General features: G+C 39.5%; 1 protein-coding gene across 2 annotated transcripts in view; it reads right to left on the bottom strand.

The window, feature by feature from the left end:
- FERRY3 (FERRY endosomal RAB5 effector complex subunit 3) overlaps positions 1–16,461 on the bottom strand; it is a 47,098-nt gene extending 30,637 nt beyond the window's left edge. Inside the window, exons 1-3 of one of the 2 annotated variants that reach the window (XM_040462989.1) lie at positions 16,350–16,461; positions 14,334–14,528; positions 12,526–12,671 (exon numbers count right to left, since the gene is read on the bottom strand). In XM_040462989.1, the coding sequence (XP_040318923.1) occupies positions 12,526–12,671; positions 14,334–14,511 (324 nt within the window). In that variant the 5' untranslated portion in view covers positions 14,512–14,528; positions 16,350–16,461. The remainder of the gene's footprint in view (positions 1–12,525; positions 12,672–14,333; positions 14,529–16,349) is intronic. The other variant, XM_040462988.1, reaches the window with a different exon arrangement.
- Between the last annotated feature and the right edge of the window lie 159 nt (positions 16,462–16,620).

Genomic DNA, 16,620 nt, shown 5'->3' with positions numbered 1-16,620 from the left:
GAGCCTGGAGCCTGTTTCCGATTCTGTGTCTCCCTCTCTCTCTGCCCCTCCCCCCGTTCATGCTGTGTCTCTCTCTGTCCCCAAAATAAATAAAAAACGTTGGAAAAAAAAAAAACAAAACTAAGGATGCTATGATCTCATTTCTGTAAAACCACACACACACACACACACACACACACACACACACACACACGAAGGGATGATGAGCAAAACGCTAATGGTGGCAATTTCACAAGAGTGGCATTTCCGATAATCTTTACTTATATTATAATGTATTATTATAATCAGAAAAAACTACTCATTATAAATAATACATTGCTAAAAAAGGATATACATTTGGAAAATGAGGTTATGTATGTAGTCACCTATTTAGTGATACAATGACTCTGAAAACCCAATTCATGCATAGGATTTTATATCAAGATAAACATGTGATTTCCTTATTTTGACATTTTCTAGTATTTTAGTATTCTTCTTAAAATGTAAGCATGCTCGGGGCGCCTGGGTGGCGCAGTCGGTTAAGCGTCCGACTTCAGCCAGGTCACGATCTCGCGGTCCGTGAGTTTGAGCCCCGCGTCGGGCTCTGGGCTGATGGCTCAGAGCCTGGACCCTGTTTCTGATTCTGTGTCTCCCTCTCTCTCTGCCCCTCCCCCGTTCATGCTCTGTCTCTCTCTGTCCCAAAAAAATAAATAAACGTTAAAAAAAAAATTTAAATAAAAAAAAAAATGTAAGCATGCTCAAAAGCATGCTCAAGGGCACCTAGGTGGCTCAGTTGGTTGTGTGTCCGACTTCAGCTCAGGTCATGATCTTACGGTTTGTGAGTTCAAGCCCCGCATCGGGCTCTGTGCTGACAGCTCAGAGCCTGGAGTCTGCTTCAGATTCTGTGTCCCCCCCCGCCTCTGCCCCTCCTCCACTTGAGCTCTGTCTCTCAAAAATAAATAAATGTTAAAAAAAAAAAAAACTTAAAAAAATGTAAGCATGCTTTTAAGATTAGGAAAACAGCAATCAAAATGATAAGGGACCAAGTAAACACTGATAAACAAGAAAAACAGAAACAAGGAGAGGCAAAATGGGGATACCCTCAGCACATGCACAGATACATCCAGGGAAGTATACACACAAATCCAGGGAGGTACAGATGCCTGTCCCAGGGACCTGTGGATATGTCAACACATCAGACAGATACAGCGCTTTATAGGTGAGAAAACTAGCTGATCAGTCCCTTGTCAAAGATCATACAATTTAATGGCAAAGGTGGAAATAACACAAAGAATTCAATATTTTTTCCTTTATTGATCTTTGTAGACAGACATCTGTGAAAAAAGAACAATCTGAATTCTTCCCTTTTCTTACCAATATTAAAAACTAATCAATGACATAACTCCAAGTAATAAATTACCTAAAATAAAACAAATGGACAAATCTCAGAGACAGGTATCTTGAATCCAGTCAATCAATACGTAAAGTTTTCCCCCTTGTTTTCTTTCATCTATATTCCAATCAATTGCCAGATCACGAGGGAAGAATTTAAGGTGACTAAAACATGGATTTCATCTGTTCTAATGACTCTGAAAACTTGAAAGCACATTCTGATAACTGCTGTAGGAATTATAACCAGCCCACATGACTTAAGCTCCATTCAAAATTCACTTCAAGTTCAGGCTAAAATTTTGTAGAAAGGAGCTAGTGAGAGATCGTAGGGATCTGTTTGCCCATACATAATACCGGACATCCAGTCACCCCACTAACCAGATTGGTTACTACAATAACTGGCAACATCAATTTAAAAATAGGCCTAGAGCAAGCCTTATGAATAGGCAGAAACTACCTACATGAGAAACACTAAACAGAGTTTTCCCTTAACCTAACTCATACCACTCCCTCAGGAGAGACCATACTAGAAAGGGAACTGTGACAGGTGAAGGGAATGGGGCACTGAGGAAAGGCCTACAGAGAGAAAACTAATGTCCCGGCCACTATTTTTCCACTTCCACCTTCCCACATAAAACTTTGGTGCTGAGTTCACAGACTTCCTCTCATTTCCACCTCCTGTCATCAACCTGAGTCACTTGGATGTCCATGTGGATAACCCAACCCGATGCCCTGCCTTCTTACTTCCCCGAATCCTTGTCTTTACTCAGTCCTCCGCCATTGTCTAACCACTGTCTTGCCAAAATCCTCAACTACCTTGACTCATGTTCCTTCTCTTGCCCACCTAACAAAACTCTAATCTTATTCCTCTTCTTTATGCCTGCAGTTGGGCTATAGAATGCTGCAGCAGGAAAACTACAAAACTGTAAAGTTTATGGTGGCAGACTGGTGTCAGTCTAATCTTTCCCTTCAATGATGCAATGCTATCTTTCTCTGGTCAGTTCTCTCCTCAAACATCCAACTATGTTATCAGTTCCCCACCTCATCTACAAGTGGTCTGTCCTTATTATTTCCCAGATAAAGCAGAAGCAGTTAGAAGAGAATGTCCTCAACTTCCTGCTACCAAAGTAGTACAATTTTCAGAATCTATGTCCACCCTTTCCTTCCTCCTTTCTGCCATAACAGAAGGGTCCCTCTTCCCAGTTAAGATTAACTCTCTACTTGAGTTCTGAATTCTGTACCTTCTAGACTTCCTCTCTGCCACTGTAAATAAATCTTGGACCCTGTGCTCTCATTTTGCAAATGCCTTGTCTCTCTTCTCCATGCAAACAAGCTTCTTGAGTTATCTATTTCCACTCAATCTATTTCCACACTTCCACACATTCTTAAAGTCACTGAAATCTAGTTTTGGCCCCCACCAATCCATTGAAACTGATCTTGCCACAGATAAGATTACCTGATAAACCCAATGGATATTTTTGAGTCTTTTTCTTACTACATTTTCTTGGCAGAATCTGACACTACTGACCATTCCCTCCTTCTTGGCACCTCTCTTTTCTCAACTTTCATGAAACCATAATCTTCTGTCTTTCTTCCACTTCCTGGGCCAGTTCCTCTCTTTCCTTTGCAGGTTCTTCTTCTGCCGTTCATCCTCAAGTGTTAGTGTCTTCATTTACTTGTATATTCACCCATCTTTTTTTTTTTTTTCTTCCATCCACCTACCCCATCTATCCAACCCATACCAAAGCCCTGTTCTTTTCAGAGACTGGGCTAGGTACCAGAGTTATAATAGAGAAAAAACTAAACATTTCCAAGTGGCTATCCATAAGTAAGAGATATAGATAAGTCAATAGATAATTATATACAGGGTTTCATCGGGATTCTGTGCAGGCATCTACTCTTCTCATTCTACACAGTCACCTTGAACAATTTCATTCCTTCTAGGACTTCAAAATTCATCTATGTACAAGTGACTCCAAAACCTTTATCTCCAATCCAATAATCTTTCCTGAGTGCCAGGTGTAGATAGCTAAGTGCTTATGAGACATCTCCACATGGATGTCTTGTAAGCACTTCACATGTAATAGATATAAAACTGAAGCCATCACTTTTATGCCAAACCTTGCTTCTCAAGTGAAGGGAGCCACTCTTCTACTGTTCCTCCAGTTGTCCAAGCCAGAAATCTGGGCCAAGTGATCTTTTATCTTTCAAGTCTCAGCTTAAATGTTACCTCCTTAGAGAGGAGATCTCTAACCCCATACAAACAGGTCTTCCCATCCCATTTCTCCCCCTCCTCCTATGATGGTACCCTATTTATTTCCTTTATTACATGTTTATGATTATAATTTATATACTTGTTTATTAACTGTCTTCTTCACTACCATTAGTGAAGGTAACACGGACCAGATTTGTTCTTTTGATATATCTTCAATGCTTAGCACAGGATCCACAACAGTATTTGTTGAATAAACAAATGCATGAATGAAAAGTCATTTGTTATCTTCTCTTCAACTCCATTACTGCTATTCCAGACAAACCTTTCATCATTTCTTCCCTAAATAGTCTTCCAACTTATTCGAATTTTTCCCCTTTGCAGTATAAATTCTTTACACTAATGCACTGAACTGATGTTCCTTAAGTGCAAATATGATCATCTCACTCTGCTAAACTCTTTCAAAGCTGCTCATTACCTTTAGCATAAAGACAAAACTCAAGGAAGGGGACTGTCCCCTCCCAAGGCGCCCCTGAGATTGATACTGAGCCCTGGGGCTGGCTCCCTCCCCCACAGGCAGCAGCTCCAGTCTGGAGAAAGTCGAGCAACCCTGAAAACTCTGATATTCACTCCTAAGGCTATTTGCAAAGTAGACACTGGCTCTCTCTGTATTTTTTGTTCCCCAGTCTGTGGTCCAGGGAGGTTTTTCTCTTGTCCAAATACAATCCCACACTGCCACAGCCTCTCCTTCTCTTCCTTTTGTTTCTCTACCAAAGGGGTTCCCCCACTCCTCTGTGCCTACACCGCCTGTTTTATGTCTCCCAATTCACAAATACACACCTCTGTCCTGCCAGGTTGTCTCTTTCCACCTGTGGATATTTTTCTGTCACTCTATAGCCTGGATTCCTGGTATTCCAAGTGTTCTGACCTCAATACTGCTGTGTTTGAGTTGAGGGTTAAGGGACATTCCGACCCCTCTCTCTCCACCATCTTAACTCACACCCAAATTGGCAAAGAAGTCAAACTTCCAGTTTTCACAGGTGACATGATACTCTACATGGAAAACCCAAAAGACAACAAAAAACTGCTAGAACTGATACATGAATTCAGCAAAGTTACAGGATATAAAATTAATGTACAGAAATAAGTTGCATTTCTATATACCAATAATGAAGCAACAGAAAGAGATATCAAGGAATTGAGCCCATTTACAATTGCACCAAGAACCATAAAATACCTAGGAATAAACCTAACCAATGAGGTAAAAGATATGTGTGCTGAAAACTAAAGGAAGCTTATGAAAAAGACACAAAGAAATGTAAAAACATTCCATACTCATGGATTGGAAGAACAAATATTGTTAAAATATCAATACTACCAAAAGCAATATACACATGCAATGCAATCCCAATCAAAATAGCACCAGCATTCTTCACAGAGCTAGAACAAACAATCCCAAAATCTGTATGGAACCACAAAAGACCCCAAATAGCCAAAGCAATGTTGAAAAAGAAAACCAAAGCTGGAGGCATCATAATTCTGGACTTCAAGCTATATTACAAAGCTGTTATCATCAAGACAGTATGGTATTGACACAAAAACAGACTCACAGACCAATGAAATAGAATAGAGAACCGAGAATTTGAACCACAAATATATGGCCAACTAATCTTTGACAAAGCAGGAAAGAGTATCCACTAGAAAAAAGACAAGTCTCTTTGCAAATGGTGCTGGGAGAACTGGACAGCAACATGCAGAAGAAATGAACCGGGACCACTTTCTTACACCATACACAAAAACAAATTCAAAATGGATGAAAGACCTAAATGTGAGACAGGAAACAAAATTCTGGAAAACAGGCAACAACCTCTTTGACGTCAGCCACAGCAACCTCTCACCTGACACATCTCCAAAGGCAGGGGAAATAAAAGCAAAAACAAACTATTGGGACCTCATCAAGACAAAAAGCTTCTGCACAGTGAAGGAAAAAAATCAACAAAAATAAGAGGCAACCAATGGAATGGGAGAAAATATTTGCAAATGACATATTGGATAAAGGGTTGTATCAAAAATCTGTAAAGAACTTACCAAACTCAACACCCAAAAAACATATAATCCAGTGAAGAAATGGGCAGGAGACATGAATAGACACTTTTCCAAAGAAGACATCCAAATGGCCAACAGACACATGAAAAGATGCTCAACATTGCTCATTATCAGGGAAATACAAATCAAAACCACACTGAGATACCATCTCACACTGGTCAGAGTGGCTAAAATGAACAACTCAGGAAACAACAGATGTTGGCGAGGATGTGAAAAAACAGGAACCCTCTTGCACTGTTGGTGGGAATGCAAACTGGTGCAGCCACTCTGGAAAACAGTGTGGAGGTTCCTCAAAAAATTAAAAATAGAATTACCCTACAACCCAGCAACAGCACTACTAGGAATTTATCCAAAGGATACAGGAGCGCTGATTTGTGGAGGCCTATGTACCCCAATGTTTATAGCAGCACTTTCAACAATAGCCATATTATGGAAAGAGCCCAAATGTCCATCAACTGATGAATGGATAAAGAAGATGGGGTATAATACAATGGAATACTACTTGGCAATGAAAAAGAATGAAATCTTGCCATTTGCAACAACGTGGATGGAACTGGTATTATGCTAAGTGAAATGAGTCAGTCAGAAAAAGACAGATATCATGTTTTCACTCATATGTGGAATTTGAGAAACTTAATAGAAGACCATAGAGGAAGGGAAGGAAAAATAAGTTACAAACAGAAAGGGAGGCAAACCATAAGAGATTTTTGAATATGGAAGACAAGCTGAGGGTTGGTGGGGGTGGGGAGTTGGGGGGCGGGGAAAATGGGTGATGGGCATTGAGGAGGGCATTGTTGGGATAAGCACTGGGTGTTGTATATAAGTGATGAATCATGGGAATCTAGTCCCGAAGCCAAGACTACACTGTATACATGGTATGTTAACTAACTTGACAATAAATTATTAAAAAAAGAAAGACAAAACTCAAGATGCCTTGTAAGACTCTTTCCTAGCCATTCTGAACTTCTTTCAGTTTTTCTTTAAAAAAAATTAAAAAAAATTTTTTTGAACATTTAATTTTTGAGAGACAGAGCATGAGCAGGGGAGGGGCAGAGAGAGGGAGACACAATCTGGAGCAGGATCCAGGCTCTGAGCTGTCAGTATAGAGCCCAATGTAGGGCTTGAACTCATGAACTGAGAGATCATGACCTGAGTTGAAGTTGGACACTTAACTGACTGAGCTACCCAAGCGCCTGCCCCCCCCCCCTTTGTTTAAATGTTTATGAGGGGGGGGGGCATGAGCAGGGGAGGGGAAGAGAGAAGAGACACAGAATCTGATACAGGCTCCAGGCTCCAAGCTGTCAGCACAGAGCCTGATGTGGAGCTCGAACCCATGAACCGCGATATCGTGACCCGAGCCGAAGTTGGATGCTCAACTGACTTAGCCACTCAGGTGCCCCTCTTCCAGTTTTTTTAATGTGCCATGGGCTCTCTCACCTCCAGGACTTTATGTTTTACCTTCTTCCCAGGACATTCTTTCTCCACTCTCCCACCATATACCTTTCACCCACCTATTTCTAACTAATCTTTCAGGTCTTAACTCAGTTTCTCTTTCCTGTGGGAAGCTTTCCTGAAGTTCTATAGACTAAAATAGGTGTACCTGCTTTGTGCTTTCCTCACACTCTGCCCCCTACCATAGCACTTAATATATTCCACTCCTTTTAATTTTACATATCTATCTGTCTGCTGTCAGCCTGTAAACTCTATGAAGGTAAGAATTGTGTCTATGTCTATTTTGTTTTTGCTAACCCCAAGTGCCTAACACAGTATCTGATATCTAACAGATGCTCAGTACACATTTGATGAATGGATGAATAGAAAGAGACTTAAGAAGAGAATACTGAAATGGAAGATAGGGCACCACCAAAAATAGCCAACTGTACAATTTTGTCAACAGTTTGCTCTGTTTGGCTTTCCTGATCTATCCAGGCTTACTTCCCATTATTTAAAAAATTAATGCAATAGCAAAAGATGCTGCAGTGATTAGGAAAAGCAATATAATAAGATGTTTGGAGGCTGGAAGGAGAACAAGATGACCAGTAACTAATCCTGACAGTAGATAAGAAAAGGAAACACAGAAGAAAATAGAATTACTGTACAAAGTAGGACTTACAGTCACACACATTTTGGTAGACCATCAGAACCTCCTCTACCAGGTAAGTACATATGAAAGCACAGCTGTGTTATCAGGGGCAATGGTCCCCACTGTGAAAATTCCTTTTATAACAGCAGCATGTTCAGTACATCTGTGCTGTGATAGGACACACAGTCCTCTCTTGCAGCAATGCCTCATGGTATTCCCTACAGGGAATTACTTACATTTATAACGATGACTCAGAGTCAACAAGAAGAGCTGAATTTTATATACTGTGCTTAAGAAAGCACAAGGAAATGTGTACTACGCTTTTTATTAAAAATTTTTTTAAGTTTATTTTTTTAGTAATCTCTACACCCAAAATGGGCCTCAAACTCATGACCATGAGATCAAAAGTCACATGCTCTACCGATTGAGCCCACCAGGCACCCTTGTACTACATTTTTTAAAGATCTTTGTCAAAAGGTGGTTAATGTAAAAGTCTCATGATTTAAATATCTCCGCAACTGAAATATCTAGTAAGTCCATTCACAGTAAATGCAGTTCATTCCTTCATAAACCAAAGTAACTGGTATTACCATAAACATTTGGCCACTTTATCTCTTTATTGATGGTCCAGTTATTCTTCTCAGGTTACTGAAATAGTGTTTACCCATATATGGCAGAGATGCATTAGCCCCCATCTGTCCCGTCCTCTACTCCATTCTGCTTCCACTATCAGAGTCACGCTGTGATCCTTCTGGTCTCCACAGTACCGAGGCTTCTAACCTCTGCAGGCCCTTCGGCAATCTGCAACATAGTTCCCCTTTCATTTTCAGTTCCTTCTTTTTCCTTGCTGATACCCACATTTCTTGAGCTTGTATTGAGCTGTTTGGCTTATAATTTTCACAGCTAGTAACAGCCCAAATACATCCAGTGGGTATAACAATATTTGGGTCTTCTCACTTTCCTGTCAATACTTCCTTTTTTTTTCTTCTTTTTTTACTGTTAGAATTAGCTTCTTTTCTCTATCTTTCCTTAATTCTTTAAAAACAGGGGCGCCTGGGTAGCTCAGTCAGTTAAGCATCCTACTTTGGCTCAGGTCATGATCTCACAGTTCGTGGGTTTGAGCCCTGTGGTCAGGCTCTGTGCTGACAGCTCAGAGCCTGGAGCCTGCTTCAGATTGTGTCTCTCTCTCACTTTGCTCCTTCCCTGCTCACACACTCCCTCTCTCAAAAATAAACATAAAAAAAATAAAAATTAAAATTAAAAATAAAAACAAGCAACTATACTTCTGGAAGTTTGGCATTGCTAGAAAGCTGAACTCTATATGACAAGAGGTGCTAGGTATCTACTCAATTTGCACAGGGGGAGAACAGAGTACTTGCTCAGTTGAGGCTTGTTGATTTTAATTCAATGTAAATCTGAACTCTTGTGATTAAATGAGTCAGTATAAACTGTTCTTATTTTCTTATATTAATATTACTGTTGTTATGATCATTCACCTGGAAGATAGTCAAATTCCTGTTTTTAGAATGGCTAATGTGCAGAAGAATAAGATTAAACCATAAATTAGTAAATATGGTAATTTTTAAAAATAGTAATATAAATTTCAGGGCACCGAAGTGGCTCAGTCGGTTAAGTGTCTGACTCTCAATTTCAGTTCAAGTCAGGATCTCACAGTTCATGGCACTGAGCCCTGCCTCAGGCTCCACGTTGATAGCACAGAGCCTGCTTAGGATTCTCTCTCCCTCTCTGCCCCTCCACCAATCATGCTCTCTCCCTCTCTCTCAAAATAAATAAAAATAAACTTTAAAAAAATAGTAAGATAAACTTCAACACATAAGCCTATTGACTGACTATTGGGAAGTTTTCTCTTTAGTTACACAAAATCAGGGATAGAAGAGGATCTGCTTCCAGATTTTGTATCAAACCAATAGTAATCCTAGTGGAGAGATTGACTGCTTTCTTCAAGAACTCTTGACCACTCATTCCTCCCCTAACTTCCACACATGCTCTCACAGTATTTATCCTAACACTGACTGCACAGTGTTATAGGCTAGAGATTTCTTTGTCTCTTCTTACTAGATTGTAAGGTCCTTGAAGGCAAAGACTTATCCTCAGCTGTATATCCAACACATTTCAGACATACAAAAAATACAGCTTGAACAAGTTTAGTGGGACTACTCTTTTTATTTCTTTTTTTCCTTAAAAGTTTTTTTTTAAATGTTTATCTTTTTTTTGAGAGAGAGAGAGAGAGAAAGAGAGCATGCAAGCGAGGGAGAGGCAGAGAGAGAGGGTCACATAACCTGAAGCAGGCTCCAGGCTCCAAACTGTCAGCACAGAGCCCGATGCGGGGCTTGGACCCACAAACTGCGAGATCATGACCTAAGTTGAAGTTGGACACTTAACTGACTGAGCCACCCAAGCGCCCCGAAATTATTCTCTAAAAAAAATTTTTTTTAATATTTATTTTTGAGACAGAGAGACAGAGTGTGAGTGGAGGAGGGGCAGAAAGGGAGGGAGACACAGAATCTGAAACAGGCTCCAGGCTCTGAACTGTCAGCATAGAGTCCAACGTGGGACTCAAACTCACAAACAATGAGATCATGATCTCAGCTGAAGCTGGACACCCAACTGACTGAGCCACCCAGGCGCCCCCAGAATTACTCTTTTAATACACCTTACAGCTTTATCCTTTCATCAGCAGAAAGATTAGGTTTCTTTAAATAATACTTATTACTGGGGCGCCTGGGTGGCGCAGTCAGTTAAGCGTCCGACTTCAGCCAGGTCACGATCTCGCGGTCCGTGAGTTCGAGCCCCGCGTCAGGCTCTGGACTGATGGCTCAGAGCCTGGAGCCTGTTTCCGATTCTGTGTCTCCCTCTCTCTCTGCCCCTCTCCCGTTCATGCTCTGTCTCTCTCTGTCCCAAAAATAAATAAACGTTGAAAAAAAATTTTAAAAATAAATAATACTTATTACATGCATATCTTTTTATTTTTTATTTAAAAAATATTTTTTTTAACGTTTATTTATTTTTGAGACAGAGAGAGACAGAGCATGAACGGGGGAGGGTCACAGAGAGAGAGGGAGACACAGAATCTGAAACAGGCTCCAGGCTCTGAACTGTCAGCACAGAGCCCGACGCGGGGCTTGAACTCCCGGACCGCGAGATCATGACCTGAGCCGAAGTCGGCCGCTTAACCGACTGAGCCACCCAGGCGCCCCTGCATATATTTTTTTAATGGAACAATTCTTAACATTTAAAATAATACATGTAAATAGCGTCATCTTTTAAGTAAATTAGGACACCATAATGGGCATGAAGCAAACTGGTTTGAGTAACAAAACATGACCCCATAAAACTGATTTTCAAATTCTCATAGACCACCTTACTTACACTGGGATGTAATTCACTCATTATACTTTACAATTATTGAATTTATCTATATACATAGTTGTTTCTGGCTCTCTAACTAGAACAGAAATTTCATTTTGTGTCTGCCTTGTGCACTGTTTTATGTCTGATAGCTGGCACAGCACCTGGCACAGCACCTGGCACAGGGTAGGTTCTCAACATACTATACCTCATCAACTCCAACTTGGAACTCCAAGTGGTTCATATTACCACTCTCAGAAATCAGAATGCATCTTGCACTGATGGTATGTTGTTACCCTATCATAGTGTAAGTGGTCCTGGTGTTCTTTCTCAGTAGTAAAGAAGATAATAGTGCGTGCTATGATCCGTGGCATCTTAAGACTTTATGAAAATAAGATATATTATTTAAATGGAAAATGATGACGTTATGTAACACAACAGTGAGGATAAATGAAAAGACAAAAGTAAATCAAAGCTTAAAAAAAAAAAGTAAATCAAAGCTTAAAATGAGCTACCCCTGTTAGTTTAAGGTTGCCAGATAAAATACAGGTTACCTCTGTTAAATTAGAATTTCAGATAAGCAAAGAATAAATTTTACTGTAAGTATGTTCCATATATTAATGGGATTATACTAAAAAATAATTCATTCTTTGAGATTCTGATTTAATTGGGTGCCCTATATTTTTTTTAATTTATTCTTTTAAAATTTACAAGTTGGCATATAGTGCAACAATGATTTCAGGAGTAGATTCCTTAACGCCCCTTATCCATTTAGCCCATTCCCCCTCCCACAACCCCTCCAGTAACCCTGTTTGTTTCTCCATATTTAAGAGTGTCTTATGTTTTGTCCCCCTTCCTGTTTTTATATTATTTTTGCTTCTCTTCCCTTATATTCATCTGTTTTGTATCTTAAATTCCTCATACAAGTGAAGTCATATGATATTTGTCTCTCTCTAATTTTGCTTAGCATAATACCCTCTAGTTCCATCCATGTAGTTGCAAATGGCAAGATTTCGTTCTTTTTCACTGCCATGTAATACTCCATTACACACATATACCACATCTTCTTTATCCATTCATCCATCTATGAACATGTGAGTGCCCTGTATTTTTAATCACTAACTCTGCCAACCCTGTGCTGGTTAGAAATACAAAAGTAGTTCCTCTTTTACAAAGGCATTACATAAAGTATTGTGTCAAAAGTGCTCACCTGATACAGAGAAGAGGCACATGACCATCAATTTATATTGTACATTATGAAATAAAGTGTTGTATGTAGAGATAAAAGGATTCTACAATTGTTTCAGTATTACTTTAGCAATTTAATAATCTTCATCAAAGTCCAGATAATCCCTGAAATTTGCAATCTGATCTATTTTCTCACCTCAGCATAAGCTTTGGCCCACGTACTGGCCAGCTGATGTAAATCAACTTCACCTGATTTCACAGCTTCCAGGGATGCTTCAGCATCTCTATCATAATCTCTGAGGGATTCTTCTTCTATAAACTGGCTCAGAGCTTCTTTTAAGTCTGCAACATGGACAAAAAATACCAACATAAGCAAAATCCAGACATGAACAGGGAACATTTTACTTGGTTAGGTGTTCCAACATGAAATTTTCTTTTATCAAGCTTGCATCTGAAACCAAGCAGGTAAAAGCATATAAAGGAAAATCTACAGATTTTGAGGGTCTGAAGGCTACTGTATTTAAATGAAAAACATTTATATCCTATATAGTTATATTATTTGAAAGAGAAATTGAATGATTAGCATATTAAAACTAATTTAATTGGGATGATCTGTAATTTCAATTTTAGAGACACTACTTAGAGATAATACAATGGAAACGGAACAGGGATAGAAATCAGGATACCTGTGTTCTGGTCTTGACTCTGTCATTACGTTTGTAACTGTAGACCAGTGGTTCTCAATTTTTAGCATGCATCAGAATTCCCTGGAGGGCTTACTGAAATAGACTGCTGCATGCCACCCCCAGAGTGTCTGATTCTACAAGAATGGGGTGAGGCCCAAGAATGTGCATTTGTAACAAGGTTCCAGGTGATGCTGTAGATTCTGATCAGGTAACAGCTTTTGAGAACTACTGCCTTAGGCAAACAATTTAACATTTCAATGCACCAGATTCCTTATTTGTACAATGAGCCTGTGCTAGATAGTTCCTAGGTTTCCTTTTAAGTCTAACTTTTCATGATTCAACATATTCTCAATTTAAAATTTTTTCCTCATCTGTGAGGTAGAACACAGACCTTTTAAAATGGTTTAATACCGATGGCTATGGGATTAATTTAGGTAAGTACAAATTATTCAAAGATTAGTATATCTTCTCTCCCATGACATCTCAGGAACTGAGGACCAGATAATTAAAAGGGCAATGCATTTGGGAATACAGTTCTATATTATAATCAGGGATAGCTGAAATGAATCCACCCAACTAAATTAAGATGTTAAGCATTCTAACCCAGACTTTGTAACTGAGTTTTCATTATATTATTTTTTTTAATTAAGAAAAAATGTTTAATGTTTTATTTTTGACAGAAATAGAGAGGGACAGAGAGAGCAAGCAAGGAGAGGTGCAGAGAGAGAGGGAGACACAGAATCTGAAGCAGGCTCAGGCTCCACACTGTCAGCACAGAGCCCGACGCAGGGCTTTATTAACTCATGAACCCTGAGATCATGACCTAAGCCGAAGTCGGATGCTTAAGAGACTGAGCTACACAGGTGCCCCTTAATTTTTTAAAATATTTATTTATTTTAGAGAGAGAGAGACATGGCATGAGCAGGGGAGGGGCAGAGACAGAAGGAGACACAGAATCTGAAGCAGGCTCCAGGCTCTGAGCTGTTAGCACAGAGCCCGATGAGGGGCCAGAACTCACCAATCGCAAGATCATGACCTGAGATCATGACCTGAGACAAAGCTGGACACTCAACAGACTGAACCATCCAGACACCCCTGTAAATTAATTTTTATACTAAACTGCCTTTTAAACAACTCAAGGGGTACAGAAAAAAACAATAAAACAAAGATCTGGGGAATATTCTTATTCTTGGAAGCAGTTAAACACTTCATATTTTATTGCGGTTTCAAGCTTCTCAGGCTTATTCTTTCTAATATGAAATGTCAAAGGAAAGAGATAATAGGAAAATAAAGTTTTATTACAAAAATCAGTCCTCACCTTTTTCTATAAAGCATGGTAAACTGTGCAGCAGCATCAGACGTCCATGTAAATGACTCGCATTCTCTTGAACAGGAAATTTGAGAGGTACCCTCAGTTCTAAGCATTGAGTTCCTACTTTGAATTTATACACAAATTCCCTCTCTCTGTTGTAGACTCTTTCTCTGGTTTTCTTCATCTTCTTTCGCAGGGTTTCTATAGAACAAACAAACCAAAATCCATCAGATTGTAAATCACAAAAATCATGTTTCATTATATCGTACTACCTCTAAGAAAATATTCCACCACTCACTAATTATGTTTGTGTTACTTGGAGCTTATTATTCTAGGTTTTCCTACCTTTATTCCTGCATTTTCATCTTCATGAAGAAAATGATTTTTTTTTTTTAAGGAAAAAAGCTCCTTTTAAACTTCACTTAGGGGGATAAAACCATTATGCCAATAAAATATTTTTCATTCTGAGGCAGGGTTCTCAAGAATAAGGGAAGAACATGGAGAGAAGAGCAGAGAAGATGCTTAGAAAGAGATGAATGGGTAGACAGAGAGCTTATGAAACAATGGGGAATACCAAGTCAAAGAAATAGATCAGGGACTAAGAAGTGATCTTGAAGATCTTAGATATGTGATCTTATTGGACATAGAAGAAAGATGGTGTTGCAAAGATTTCCATGTAGAAAAGACATACAAAAAAAAAAAAAAAAAAAAGGTACAGGACATCCCAAAAGGCAAACTGGACACTTTTCAAAAAGAAGAAAATCTGGCCAAAAATCAACACCAATTAAAGATTTATTTATCAGCCTCCTTACTAGGCTCCCTATCTCTAGGCTATTCACCATCAGAACAATTTTCACACTATCTCTATGCTAAAGTTACAGTAATTTTTCCAAAGCGCCTATCTGATTGTGTTGCTCATCTGCTTAACACCCTTTGATCATATTCTATTGCTCTCAGGATAAAATTCAAACTCTTTGGGGCGCCTGGGTAGCTCACTCGGGGGAGCAGCTCTTAGTTTTCGCTCAGACCATGATCTCCCTGTTCCCAGGATCAAGTCCTACCACCCAAGGGTTCTCTGCAGATAGCGAGGACCCTGCTTGGGATTCTTTCTCCCCCCTCTCTCTACTCCTACTCCACTCGCATGGTCGCTCTCAAAATAAATAATTACATTAAAAAATGCAAACTCCTTAATCCAGTTTACCATGTCTCTGCTTATATCTCCAGACTTTTTCTCCCAGCACCTGTACCCCTCCTCACCAACACACAAATTCACAATTTTCCAGTCATACTGAACTCCTTTCAATACTAAACCTCTCCTTCCACTTCCAACCTTTTTGAAGTGGAAAAAGTGACACCAGAGCACTCTTACCGCTTTTCTTTCCTTGGATAACAACTAATCATTCTTCAGATCTCATCTTAGGCACTGAGGAGGCTTTTAATTCGTAGATTATAAGGATTAATCTAACAATAAATACGAAGCATCTGATAAACATAGGATGATCAGCAGATGAAAACTAGTAATAATAAAAGAAATTCTTCACGAGCATGTTAATAAAAAAAACAAACAAACACAGGTTGCTAACTGAATACACACGATGAAGACAAAGAGGGAAGGAACACTGTAGCAGGGAACTGAAAGTTACAGAAATAGGTTTACGGCCTAATCTTATTTAAATTCAATATTTTCGGTAAACAAAAACCATTAGCTCTGGTATCAATCGGCTCAACATTTAAACTCATTATGTTTCAACAAACCGATAATTTAGTTCTCTTTCCTCACTTAAAAATTTTTTTTTAAATCAGGGGTGAAACTAAGGAAGGCTTCCGAGGCAAAACTGAAATGGGAAAATGTGGGCTGGACCGAACTCCTGCCGCCAGAGTGGAGGTTCTGAGGCTCAAATTAGGGAAAGGAAGGGGCTGTGGGCACCAGAAGCTCCAGACGAGTAAGGAAAACACCCTCTTCATTAGCCGCTTTCAGTCTGAACACTTTCCGTCCCTCCCTCTTTGTGTGGGCTCACCTACCCTAGTGCCTAACTCCCGAACAGTCCACACACCGGAGATATCAACGAGCTGGGGCGCCGGCAACATCAGCTGACTTACAGACCTGTTTTTACAGCCAGCAGATCTGCATGAGCAGATTCGTCCATACCTTTTCCTCTTCCTCGACACTCTATAGAAAATTCCAGGTCTAAGTGCCCCATTTTCCCATATCGCTTCAATTTAACCATTTAAAAATGTAAAAAAGCGTATTTCTACTATTATTGTGAATTTCAGAGAAGGCTCAAAAAAAAAA

The sequence above is a fragment of the Herpailurus yagouaroundi genome, unplaced genomic scaffold (assembly GCF_014898765.1).
Source record: "Herpailurus yagouaroundi ecotype Mexico unplaced genomic scaffold, PumYag 355, whole genome shotgun sequence".
Lineage (NCBI taxonomy): Eukaryota > Metazoa > Chordata > Mammalia > Carnivora > Felidae > Herpailurus > Herpailurus yagouaroundi.
Note: the sequence above shows the minus strand (reverse complement) of the source record. Positions and strands in the feature narration are given on the sequence as shown.